The 13,470-nt window shown below is 41.5% G+C and overlaps 1 protein-coding gene, 1 non-coding gene and 1 pseudogene across 8 annotated transcripts in view; 2 read left to right on the plus strand and 1 right to left on the minus strand.

The window, feature by feature from the left end:
• The window catches only part of DNAAF9 (dynein axonemal assembly factor 9), a 159,713-nt gene that overhangs the window by 34,779 nt on the left and 111,464 nt on the right, over positions 1–13,470 (plus strand). For 6 of the 7 annotated variants that reach the window (XM_024238872.3, XM_054542069.2, XM_063720724.1 and 3 more), the window contains exon 7: positions 12,701–12,778. The exons of the other annotated variant lie outside the window; for it this stretch is intronic. In XM_024238872.3, the coding sequence (XP_024094640.2) occupies positions 12,701–12,778 (78 nt within the window). The remainder of the gene's footprint in view (positions 1–12,700; positions 12,779–13,470) is intronic. 7 annotated transcript variants of the gene reach the window in all.
• LOC129052194 (ubiquitin-conjugating enzyme E2 variant 1-like) lies at positions 9,244–12,693 on the plus strand (annotated as a pseudogene).
• Positions 12,154–12,260, minus strand: LOC112130446 (U6 spliceosomal RNA). Its single transcript, XR_002912711.2, has one exon. It is a non-coding gene; the product is annotated as a U6 spliceosomal RNA (small nuclear RNA).

Consider the following 13,470-nt stretch of genomic DNA (forward strand, 5'->3'; position numbering starts at 1 on the left):
CCAAATGAGAGAGGTTTTCTGACCTTAAGGTGTGTCACACTATGAAGTCACATTCAAAAAGAACGTTATCTCCTTCCAAAAAACACCTTTGAAAAGTAATGTAGATCTTTACATTAGGATGGTGTTTTTAGGAAATGGAATGGGCCATGAAGAGGAAATGGTACACATCATAAAGGAAGAGTTACTATAGGTGTTCTCTAGGTCCCTCTCTCCACATCCTGCGCTTTTCTGTAGCTGCTCACTTTTATTTTCAGATACTTTCCTTTTGTCTCCATCTCATTCTACCCCACCTCAGTCTTCCTTCCCCTGCCCTTCCCAGTGCTTTGAGGTGCGGAGCAGTTTGGCCTACAGATGGGCTCTGCCGGTATCCTCTCTACTCCACTCTGATGGCCTGATGACTGCCTGAGCCAGAAAGGCTCCTGCCTCCTTTGCAGGCTAAGAAAAGGAGAGCTGTACTTAATAACCTAATTTTTAAAACTTGTGTTGTATTATATGACCATACCCAGAAGAAAGTCATTAGCCCAGATGTGTTTTGTTCCTCATGTGGTAGGTGCCAGCATGAGAAAGGAAGCCAGGCCCAGCCACAGCTTTTACTTGGCATTTATGCTGGGCCAAACTGAGTCATCAATATAGATAATTTTTTCTTGCTGGGAAGCAGTACAGGGAAGTTCCTCTGCTAGGGTGTTTTCTGCCTCTAACTTCCTCCTTCTTACTCTCCCACTGCTGGAACTGTGATCTGGTAATGTAAATTTACATCAATCAGCTCCACAAGGGGAGGATCCTAATAGCAAACTTCTAAATAATGAGTAACCAGTGAGCATTCATTCATCTGTTTATGGACAAATAGATCTTCATATTGAAAGATAGAATAAGAATTAGGAAAAGGGTCAACAAAATGTAAGAAAGAGACCACAGCATATTAGATGCAGGGATAGATCAGCATGCTTTAAAAAAAGATTTTCTTCAAGGAACAAAAATAATTGAGAAAATGTCTCTTTTTGGTACTTTTTAGGAACAGAATTTATAAAAAGAGAAATGAGATCTAGCAATGAGGTGAGCAATCAGAATTAAAAAGGGAGATGGAAGACATATAAGAAAAGATTGTAGGAAGTCTCAAAATTTATTAGTAGAATGAAAACTTAAATTAAAAAAAGATATAAAAAATCTAATCAGTTGACACACTTGAAAAGCTTTTCCAGAATACAGAGGAAGGGGCCAAGTAGATTAAATCAATGGGGAAGAAGATGATGAAGTGGAGAAGAGATAATGGAAATTGGTGATATTGAAAGGAAAGAATTAAATTGAAGGTTGTTATGTAATAGTCTGTACCTCCCTCTACCACTCTCCTCTCCCCTCAAGTGACAGGCAACCAGGCATTTGCAGATGCCATCTCCACCCTAGGAAAAACAAAGAACAGATTTGGATGGAGGTTCTGTAAGAAAACTGAAAAGGGCCTGGTGAGTGGCTCACACTTGTAATCAAGCCTAGCACTTTGGGAGGCCAAGGTGGGAGGATCGCGTGAATCCAGGAGTTCAAAACCAGCCTGGCAACAAAAAATTTTTAAAAAATTAGTCGGGCACGGCTGGGCGTGGTGGCTCAAGCCTATAATCTGAGCACTTTAGGAGGCTGAGGTGGGTGGATCATGAGGTCAAGAGATCAGGATCGTCCTGGCCAACATGGTGAAACCCCATCTCTACTAAAAATACAAAAATTAGCTGGGCGTGGTGGCATGCCCCTGTTATCCCAGCTACTCAGGAGGCTGAGGCAGGAGAATCACTTGAACCCGGGAGGCGGAGGTTGCAGTGAGCCAAGATCGTGCCGCTGCACTCCAGCCTGGACGACAGTGTGAGACTCCATCTCAAAAAAAAAAAAAAAAAAAAAAAAAATTAGCGGGGCACAGTGGCATGTACCTACAGTCCCATCTACTTGGGAGGCTGAGGCCGAGGATAGCTTGAGCCCTGGAGCTCCAGGCCGCCGTGGGCTGATTGAACCACTGCACTCCAGCCTGAGCAACAGAGTGAGACCGTGTCTCAAAATAAATAAATAAAAATGAAATAAATAAACTGAAAGGCAAGACAAAACAAAGAGATTCATTGGCTAGTGTAGTTTTTGCTTCCTGAGAGTAAAGCTGTTCACATTTTGGCATGTAGAATATAAGGGGATGGAGACCCAGTAATAGAAGCTCTGCTTAACAGTTATCAGGAACATACACCTTCCAGTTAGCCTTTTCATTGCTTCATTTCAAAGTATGAATAGGAAGCCAAAGATCACCAGACATTTGATTAAACAGCAGTAACTCAAAAGAAAAAGATCAAGTTTTTTTTTTTTTAAAAAGACGTGTTCATTAAGACCCAAAGATAATTTAAGGTATAGAAGAAAACTTAAGACATAAAACTCTTTTTGGATGCCCAGAAAAATGTAAGATTTGGCAACCATAGGACAAGTGAATGTTGTAATAACTGAATGTATGGAAAATACGAGCTCTAGGAAATCATAATTGATAAAATTAATAGAGGGGTGGAAGGTAAAATTAGGAAACTCTTTAGAAAGGTAGAATAAAAACATCATGGAGATAGAGAATGTGATAAAAAAGTTAAAAGACTTTAACCTTTAAAGTTAACTTTAGGCCGGGCTTGGTGGCTCACACCTATAATCCCAGCACTTTGGGAGGCCGAGGCAGGCAGATCACCTGAGGTCAGGAGTTCAAGACCAGCTTGGTCAACACAGCAAGACCCCGTCTCTACTAAAAATAGAAAAATAGCCGGGTGTGGTGGCACACGCCTGTAGTCCCAGCTACCTGGGAGGCTGAGGCAGGAGAATTGCTTAAACCCAGGAAGTGGGGGTTGCAGTGAGCTGAGATCGCACCACTACACTCCAGCCTGGGCGACAGAGCGAGGCTCTATCTGAAAAAAAAAAAAGTTGACTTTAAGTGTTAGAAGACTGATCTAAGAAGTCTAATATCCAATGAGTAGAATTTCTAGAAAGAGGAGGCCAGGATACCATAAGGGAAGAAATCTTTTTAAAACATAAACATTTCCAATCATAAAGAGAAATAAAAGGTTTTAAATTAAATCACTTAAGTATGAATGGGAAGAGGAAAAAAAACCCTTAAATCTGTACATGACATTTCAGACACTAAGGATAAAAGAATATCTTTTTTTTTTTTTTTTTTTTTTGAGACAGAGTTTCACTCTCGTTGCCCAGGCTGGAGTGCAATGGCACGATCTTGGCTCACTGCAACCTCTGCCTCCCAGGTTCAAATGATTCTCCTGCCACAGCCTCCCGAGAAGCTGGGATTACAGGCATGCACCACCATGCCTGGCTAATTGTGTATTTTTAGTAGAAATGGGGTTCACCGTGTTGGCCAGGGTGGTCCCAAACTCCTGACCTCAGGTGATCTGCCTTCCTCGGCTTCTGAAAGTGCTGGGATTACAGGCGTGAGCCACCCGCACCCAGCCTGGATGAAAGAATATCTTTAAAAGCTTCCAGGATGGCTGGGCGCAGTGGCTCATGCCCGTAATCCCAGCACTTTGGGAGGCCGAGGCGGGGGGATCACAAGGTCAGGAGATCGAGACCATCCTGTCTAACACGGTGAAACCCCGTCTCTACTTAAAAAAAAATACAAAAATTAGCTGGGCTTGGTGGCGGGCGCCTGTAGTCCCAGCTACTCGGGAGGCTGAGGCAGGAGAATGGCGTGAACCTGGGTGGCGGAGCTTGCAGTGAGCCGAGATCACGCCACTGCACTCCAGCCTGGGCGAAAGAGCAAGACTCTGTCTCAAAAAAAAAAAGCTTCCAGGAAGTTGGTCAGTAAGTTTGGCCAAAAAAGAAAAAAAAAAGGCTTCCAGGAAGAAAAAACAAGTCACCTACCACAAAACAACAAAAACTGGTTCCCAAACCAACAAAAGCCCCCCCCAAAACAAAAACACAAACTAGGCATCAGGCAGTGAGGAATCCTGATTCCCCGAGAGATGGAAACAATCAAGGTGAGCCCCGTGATGGTACTAGCTTATTACTTTGAGAAAGTTTCCAGACACAGCATAGAGAAGAGAGGACCCAGGTGGTGCCCAGTGCGCTCCCTGAGTTAGGAGATGCAGCTGGGAGTCTGCGGCGACCAAAGCAGTTAGAGTACTAAAGAGGAAAGAACCATCCAAAGATTCCCCTTGCCCCAGTCAGTACTCAGCAGAATACTGATCAGTGCAGTCATGTGTGTGGTAACTACTCAAGGTCAAGAGAAACCTATCTGAAAGGATTCGAGAATAGTGCCTGATGTGTGTTCTGGGCTGAGAACAGTGCCTGTTTTCACCAGTTAGACTGGCGAAACACATACAGGCCTATCTTAATTTGTTGTGCTTTGGTTTGTTGCACTTTGTAGATATTGCATTGTTTTTTAAACAAATTGATGGTTTGTGGCAGCCTGCATCCAGCAAGCCTGTTGGCTCCAATTTTCCAACAGCACGTGTTCACTTTGTGTCTCTGTGTCACATTTTGGTAATTCTCATAATATTTCAAGCTTTTTCATTATTATTATATCTGTTATGATAATCCATGATGAGTGATCTCTGATGTTACCATTGGAATTGTTTTGGGGCATCACAAACTGCACCCATATGAGATGATGAACTTAAGTGATGTGTGTGTTCTGACTGCTTCACTGACTGGCTGTTCCCTCGTTTTTTGCTTTATCCTCTGACTTCCCTATTCATTGACCATAACAATATTGAAATTAGGCCAATTAATAACCCTACGATGGCCAATAAAGGTTCAAGTGAAAGGAAGAGTCACAATTCTCTCATTTTAAATCAAAAGCTGGAAATGGTTAAGCTTAGTGAAGGAGGCATGTTGAAAGCCAAGACAGGCTGAAAGCACCAAACAGCTAAGTTGTGAATGCAAAGGAAAAGTTCTTGAAGGAAACTAAAAGCACTACTTCAGTGAACACAAATTATAAGAATGTGAAACAACCGTATTGCTGATACAGAGAAACTTTGAGTGGTCTGGATAAAAGATCAAACCAACCGTAACATTCCGTTAAACCAAAGCCTAATCCAGAGCAAAGCCCTAACTCTCTTTAATGTGAAGGCTGAGAATGGTGAGGAAGCCTCAGAAGAAAAGTTTAAAGCTAGCAGAGGTTGATTTATGAGGTTTAAGGAAAGAAGCTGTCTCTATAACATAAAAGTGCAAGATGAAGCAGTAAGTGCTGATGTAGAAGCTGCAGCAAGTTATTCAGAAGATCTACCTAAGATAGTTGATGAAGGTAGCTACACTAAACAACAGATTTTCAGTGCTGACAACAGCCTTATATAAGAAGACGATGCCATCTAGGACTTTCTTTTTTATTTTTATTTTTTTAATTTTTATTTTTTTAATTTTTGAGACAGAGTCTCACCGTGTTGCCCAGGCTGGAGTGCAGTGGTGTGATCACAGCTCACTGTAGCCTTCACCTCCCAAACTCAAGCCATCCTCCCACCTTAGCCTCCCACCTAGCTGGGACTACAGGGGTACACCACCATGCCCAGCTAACTTTTTTATTTTTTGTAGAAATGGGGTCTCACCGTGTTGCCAGGACTGGTCTTGAACTCCTGGGCTCAAGTGATCCTCCCACCTCGGCCTCCCAAAGTGCTGGGATTACATGTGTGAGCCACAGCGCCCAGCCTCTAGGACTTTCATAAATAGAGAGAAGTCAGTGCCTAGCTTCAAAGGACAGCCTGACTCTCTTGTTAGGGGCCAATGCAGCAGGTGACTTTAAGTTGAAGCCAGTGCTCATTTACCATTCTGGAAATCCTAGGGCCCTTAGGGATTATGCCAGGTCTACTCTGTGCTCTTTAAATGGATCACCAAAGCCTGGATGATAGCACATCTGTTTACAGCATGGCTTACTGAATATTTTAAGTCCACTATTGAGTCCTACTGCTCAGAAAAAAAGATTCCTTTCAAGTATTACTGCTGATTGACAGTGCAGCTAGACAGCAAAGAGCTCTAATGGAGGTGTACAAGAGGATTAATGTTGTTTTCATGCCTACTAACACAACATCCATTCTGCAGCCCATGGATCGAGTCATTTCGACTTTCAAGGCTTATTATTTAAGAAGTACATTTTGTTAGGCAATAGATTCCTCTGATGGATCTGGGCAAAAAAAAATTAAAAGCCTTCTCAAAAAGATTCACCAATCTAGATGACATTAAGGGCATTCATGATTCATAGGAGGATGTCAGAATATCAACATTAACATGAGTTTGCGAGAAGTGAATTCCAGCTCTCATGAATGACTTTGAGGGATTCAAGACTTCAGTGGAGGTAGTCACTGCAGATTTGGTAGAAATAGCAAGACAACTACAATTAGAAGTGGAGCCTGAAGATGTGACTGACTTGCTGCAATCACATGTTAAAAACTTTAATGGATGGGGAGTTGCCTCTTATGGATGAGTAAAGAAAGTGGTTTCTTGAGATGGAATCTACTCCTGGGGAAGATGCTGTGAACATTGTTGAAACTTCAACAAAGAACTTAGAATATTCTGCAAACTTAGTTAATAAAGCAGTGGCATGGTTTGAGAGTATTGACTCTAATTTTGAAAAAAGTTCTACTGTGGGTAAAATGCTATCACGGCCAGGCACGGTGGCTCATGCCTGTAATCCCAGCACTTTGGGAGGCCAAGGTGGGCGGATCACCTGAGGTCAGAAGTTCAAGACCAGCCTGACCAACATAGTGAAACCCTGTCTCTACTAAAAATACAAAAATTAGCTGGGCGTGGTGATACGCACCTGTAATCCCAGCTACTCAGGAGGCTGAGGCAAGAGAATCACTTGAACCTGGGAGGCAGAGGTTGCAGTGAGCTGAGATCACGCCACTGCTCTCCACCCTGGGCAACAGAGTGAGACTTCTCCTAAAAATAAATAAATAAATAAATAAATAAAATGTTATCAAATAATGTGGCATATTACAGAGAAGTCTTTTGTGAAAGGAAGAGTCAGCTGATGTGACAAACTTCATTGTTGTCTTATTTTAAGAAATGGCTGCTGGCATAGTGGATCATGCCTGTAATCCTAGCACTTTGGGAGACTGAGGCAGGCGGATCACTTGAGACTAGGAGTTCAAGATCAGCCTGAGCAACATAACATTATCTCATCTTTACAAAAACAGATTTTTGTTTTAATTAGCTGGCATCATGGTGCACCTGTAGTTCTAGCTACTCTGGAGGCTGAGGGAGGAGGATTGCTTGAGAAGGAAGCAGTCTTTTCTGGAGGATTGCTCCAGAAGGTCAAGGCTGCAGTGAGCTATGATTGTGCCACCGCACTCCAGCCTGGGTGACAGAACGAGACTCTATTTCAGAAAAAAAAAAAAAAAAAAAAAGGAAAAGAAGGAGAGGGAGGGAGAGAGAGAAAGAGAAGAAGGAAAGGAAAGGAAGGGGAGGGGAACGGAGGGAAAGGGATTGCCATAGCCTCTTAACCTTCAGCAGCCAACACCTTGATCAGTCAGCAGGCATCAGCATGGAAGCAAGACCCTCCACCAGCAAAAAGATTATGACTCACTGAAGGCTCAGTTGATTGTTCACATTTTTTAGTGATAAAGTATTTTTAAAATTAAGGTGTGTACATTTGATTTTTTTAGATGTGTTATTGCATACTTAATAGACTATGGTGCATTGTAAACATAACTTTTATATGTACTGGGAAACCAAAATATTTATGTGACTTGCTTTATTGCATTATTCACTTTATTATAGTGATTTGGAACCAAGCCTGCAATAGCTCTGAGGTATGCCTGTAATTCTCTGGGCCCTGGGTAGAGCACTCAGGAGGATTTTGTCTCAGTAGCAAGGAAAAATCAACCCTAGACTGAGCAGTGGCTCCGGGCCTTCCTAATAATTCATAAAAGCAGGACCCCAAAGGATCAAACTGTTTTCAAGTAACTTAACTGCTTTCCAGAACAAAGCATAAGAATATTTATAGGAATACAAAAATATTTAGCACCCAGCAAGGTAAAATTCATGGTGTCTGGCATCCAGAGATCATCAGGCTTAAAAAAAGCAGGAAAACACAATTGATAATGAGGTAATCAGTCTTCAAAATTGGCCTAGAATTGGCAGAAATGTTAGAAGAAAAGGACATTAAAACAGTTATTATAACTGCATTTCATAAGTTCAAGAAGCTAGAGGAAAGACTGAGCCATAGAAGATATTAAAAAAAGACCCAAAGCTGGGCGCAGTGCCATGTGCCTGTAGTCTCGGCTGTTCAGGAGGCTGAGGCAGGAGGATCACTTGCACCCAAGAATTCAAGGCCAGCCTGGGGAACATAGCAAGACCCCTGTCTCAAAAACAAAAAAAAACCCAAATCAACTTCTAGAGATGAAAACTACAACATCTAAGATGAGAAATACACTGGATAATAATGAATGCAATAATTGAGAATTTTTTAAGAGGAAAAATACACTAGATGAGATTAATGGCAGATTGGATAATGCCAAAGAAAAGATTAGTGAATTTGAAGCCATAGCAGTAAAAACTATTCAAGATGAAGTGCAGAGAAAATAAAGAATCCAAAGTCATAGTCATGAGGACAGAATAAAGACATTTTATGTCTTTTTGTTTTGTTTTCCTTTTTGTGGAGAACAGGGTCTCTCTATATTGCCCAGGCAGGTCTTGAACTCCTGGGCTGATACTGTCCTCCTGCTTTTGCCTCCCTAAGAGCTGGGATTACAGGTGTGAGCCACCATGCCCGGCCAGAATAAAGACATTTTAAAACTAAAAAAAAAAAAAAAAAAAAAATTTTGCTTTGCATTAATCATTTTTTTTGTTTTATTTTATTTTTTATTTTTTATTTTTTTGAGACAGAGTCTCACTCTGTCACCCAGGCTGGAGAGCAATGGCACAATCTCGGCTCACCACAACCTCTGCCTCCTGGGTTCAAGTGATTATCCTGCCTCAGCCTCCTGAGTAGCTGGGATTACAGGTGTGAGCCACCATGCCTGGCCAGAATAAAGACATTTTAAAACTAAAAACAAAAAAACAAAAAAAAAACAAAAAAAGTTTGCTTTGCATTAATCTTTTTTTTTTTTTTTTTTTGAGATGGAGTCTCACTCTGTCACCCAGGCTGGAGAGCAATGGCACAATCTTGGCTCACCATAACCTCTGCCTCCTGGGTTCAAGTGATTCTCCTTCCTCAGCCTCCCGAGTAGCTGGGATTACAGGTGTGTGCCACCACACCTGGCTAATTTTTGTATTATTAGTAGAGACGGGGTTTTACCATGTTGGCCAGGCTGGTCTTGAACTCCTGACCTGAGGTGATGCGCCTGCCTTGGCCTCCCAAATTTCTGGGATTACAAGCATGAGCCACTGTGCCTGGCCTGCATTAGTCCTTTCTTAGCTATTGGATAATGTGTTCCATCAAACAAGGTAGTTAACCAAGAAAGAGGAGACAAGAAACCCACAGAGCCAAATCCATCAACTGAGAGCTCCAGGATGATATCAAAGAATGTGAAAGTCCAGCCAGAATGAGGTAGTAGAAGAAAGGGGATTTGAATTTCTGATATGTTTAAGTCAGTGGTTCTCAATCAGGGGTGAATTTGTCTTCTCCTTCCCACTAGACATTTGACAATGTTTGGAAATATTTTTGCTTTGCATTTGGAGCAGCAGTTGGGGGGGTGCTATAGGCAGCTAGTGAGGGCCTACAATGCACAGGGCAACCCCGCAGAACAAAGAAATGTCAAGCCCAAAATGAAAATAGTGTTACTGTTGAGACACCCTGGAGTAGACAAATTGGATGGGGCTGGTAGAAAAAAACAGAATTGATTTGTGAAAAAAAAAAATTATACAGGTGAAAAAAATGAAGCTGTTAGTACTTCTAAGAATAATAATAAGAAAGCAAATTGGAATGTAAAATGTACTTAGCCTGCAGTAAATAATATTTACATGGTTTTAAAATTGTAAACAATAATTGTTAATAAACCGCTTCAAGCGACAGCAATGCAAGATGGCAGCCACCACGGGCTCAGTGGTAAAAGTCCCTTGCAATTTCCAGCTGTTGGAAGAACTTGAAGAAAGCCAGAAAGGAGTAGGAGATGACACAGTTAGCTGGGGTCTAGAAGATCACGAAGACATGACACTTACAAGATGGACAGGGATGATAATTGGGCCTCCAAGAACAATTTATGAAAACTGAATATACGCCTTAAAATAGAATATGGACCTAAATACTCAGAAGCACCCCCCTTTGTAATATTTGTAACAAAAAATTAATATGAATGGAGTTAATAGTTCTAATGGAGTGGTGGACCCAAGAGCCATACCAGTGCTAGCAGAATGGCAGAATTCACATAGCATCAAAGTTGTCCTGCAAGAGCTTCGGCGCCTAATGATGTCTAAAGAAAATATGAAACTCCCTCAGCCACCTGAAGGACAGTGTTAGAGCAATTAATCAAAAAGAAAAACCACAGGCCCTTCCCCTTCCCCCCAACATTCGATTTAAGCAGTCTTCATTTTTCAGTAGTAAATTTTCTAGATATGTCTTGTAGACCTTAGAGTACTGGAAAGGAAGCTCCCATTCAAAGGAAGTTAAGATACTGTAAATGATACTAATTTTTTGTCCATTTGAAATCTATAAGTTGTGCTAAAACAAATCATCCTGTCAAGTGTAGCCACTGTCCATGTAGTTGAACTTCTGGGATCAAGAAAATGTGTTTAAATTGATTACCATCATAACTGGTGGGGCACATCTAACTCAACTGTGAAAAGACACATCACACAGTCAGTCACCTTGCTGCTGATTACACGGCCTGGGGTCTCTGCCTTCTCCCCTTACCCTCCCACCTCCCACTTTCCCTGCAACAACAGCCCTCTAGCCTGGGGGGCTTGTTAGAGTAGATGTGAAGGCTTCAGGTCACAGCCTGTGGGACTACTGCTGGGTGTGTGGGGTGCTTCGCCTGCACCCCTGGTTTAAGTCTTAAATGATGCCCCTTCCAAGCCTTCATCCTGTCCCCACACTCCTCCACTCCCACCTTTGGCCAAAGCATAGATTGTAACCCCTCCACTCCCCTCTGAGATTGGCCTTTGGTGAGGAATTCAGAGCTTTCCCCATATCTTCTCTCCCCCACCTTTGTCAAGGGGTGCTGCCTTTTATTCCCTCCTTCTCAAGATCCTTTTTGCACCATCACCACCCAACACCTTCCATGACACTTCCTTGCTTTGGCCAGAAGCCATCAGGTAAGGTTGGAAAGAGTCTTTGACCTCCCTTGTTTAATTTTGTAACCGTACTTATTCACTCTCCACCAGCTTGGGAAATGAATATTGGGTCCTCAGCCTTGCCACCCTCTGCTGTCATTGGCTGATGCGTTGTTTTTAGCTCAGGTTTTGATAAGGTGAAAAGAATAGTCACCAGGGTTACTCAGACCTGCCAGCTCTCGGAGTTCTTGGTGGTTAAACTCGGAGAAAGGCCACATGAAGACACTTGGAAGCACACGTGATCCCTCTGAATTGTTTTACTTTCCTGTAATTGCTTTTGCTTTTAAAAATTGAAGTTTTAAACAGGGCTTTCATGGTCATCCTTTCAATCCATTGGGGTCTAGTTTGGAATCTGAAAACCGGAACAAAAAGAACCTTGAATCCGGTGCATGCCTTGGTTTTGGTGCTGCTGCTGCTTCTCAAGATCCTCAGCAGGGATTAAGAAAGAACCCGTTGTGCACAGCAGATCCCCGAAATTGGTGGGCTTGACCTCCTGGCAAATTGCTGCATCTTTCCACTTTCTGTTCAGGACCACTAAATGCTGAAATTTTGATGCATACCAAAATAAAAGCAATTCATTGTGTAAAAAAAGTTATTATTAATAAACCAAAAAAGTCATATTATGATATTAAATGATGTTACGATATGTGTGTGTAAACAGTTTGGGGGCCGGGCACAGTGGCTCACTCTTGTAATCCCAGCAGTTTGGGAGGCTGAGGTGGGTGGATTACTTGAGCCCGAGAGTTTGAGAAAGAAACAGTTTGTGAATAGGAATGGGTGTAGAAGAACTACATCTTTGCCAGAAGTCAATATTTAGTTTCTAAATTGATAAATCAAAAAATAGTGACAGAAGCATATTATATCAAAACTGGAGGTAAATACCAAAAATAAAATGAAGTGAGTTCTAAGTGGTTGCTTCTTTTTTTTAAAAAATTATTTTTTGAAAGTGCAGAATGCTTCACAAATTTGCATGTCATCCTTGCACAGGGGCCATGGTAATCTTCTCTGTATCCTTCCAATTTTAGTATATGTGCTGCTGAAGGGAGCACCTAAGTGTTTGCTTATGAGGAGTGAGACTAGTGGGAGTTTGTGAAAGGCTGGAGTCGGGGATTACCATTTTTTGTTATAAGCCTTTTGTACCATTTGATTTTTAAAGCCATGGACATGGATTATTTTGATTAACATTTTATTTAAAACAAAGGCAAAAAATATACAATATACAAGTCTGTATGTGCATGTGTGTATCTATAAATATATATGTGCCCATTATTGAAGATAATCAGTACCAAAGTTTCTGAAAAAATAGTTTCCTTGTATGGTAGAACATTTATTAATATGTATAGGGCTAACATAATTGATAAAATTTTGATTTATTATTCTGTTCACACTAGTTTACACGAAAAGAGTCATTTCTGAAGATCAGAAAATAATTCTGATTGTCCTAATGATATTGACTTAATTATTTCAATGTTTTTGCCCTCTGTTGCAGTTGCAGGATGTGAGTTTGAATCTATGGAATGTCTACAGCAAGATGGATCCTATGTCTCTGGAGAGTTTGCTTTCAGATGTAAGGAGCCAAACAGTAACTTTTAAATATTAGTATTACGTCCAGCTCAGTTACCTGCTAGTGATCTTTAATTTGAAGAAATGCAAAGGATATTTTAGTTTGCTTTGGTCAAAAAATAGAGCAGTTTCTTTCTTGATTATTGTCTTGAATTCCTTGGGGATATAAAGGAGCCTGGCAAAGTGACACTGCTCCCTCTTCCACTCTGAGGTGACTTCACTGGAGGCAAAACCAGGGCCTACTGCCTGGCCTTAGGTTTGGGTTTTTATCTAAAGACGTTCTTTCTGTTGGACTGGACTTTAGAAAAACAATGCAGGAGGCTTTCTCTGGCATGAAAAGATAAAAAGATGAGATGATGGCTTAAAGGAATCAAGGATTAGAGCCGGGGGGGCAAACTTTTTCTGTGAAAGTCTAGTTAGTGATATTTTTGCCTTTGTGTGCCTTATGGTCTCAGTGGCAACTACTCAACAGTGCCATAGTAGCATGAAAACAGCTCTAGACAGTGTTTAAACAAATGGGTATGTCTATGCTCCCAGGAAACTATTTACAAAAATACATGGCCTGTCTATATCAGGATCGGGGGGAAATTTGCAACGAGGAGCAACAAACAGAACTACAGCTTTAGGACTCTGTACTCTGGTTAGGCAGGTCAGTAGTGTCTCTCAGTGGCCATAGATAGATATGCATGGTCATGG

This window comes from Pongo abelii, chromosome 21 (genome assembly GCF_028885655.2).
Source record: "Pongo abelii isolate AG06213 chromosome 21, NHGRI_mPonAbe1-v2.0_pri, whole genome shotgun sequence".
Classification (NCBI taxonomy): domain Eukaryota; kingdom Metazoa; phylum Chordata; class Mammalia; order Primates; family Hominidae; genus Pongo; species Pongo abelii.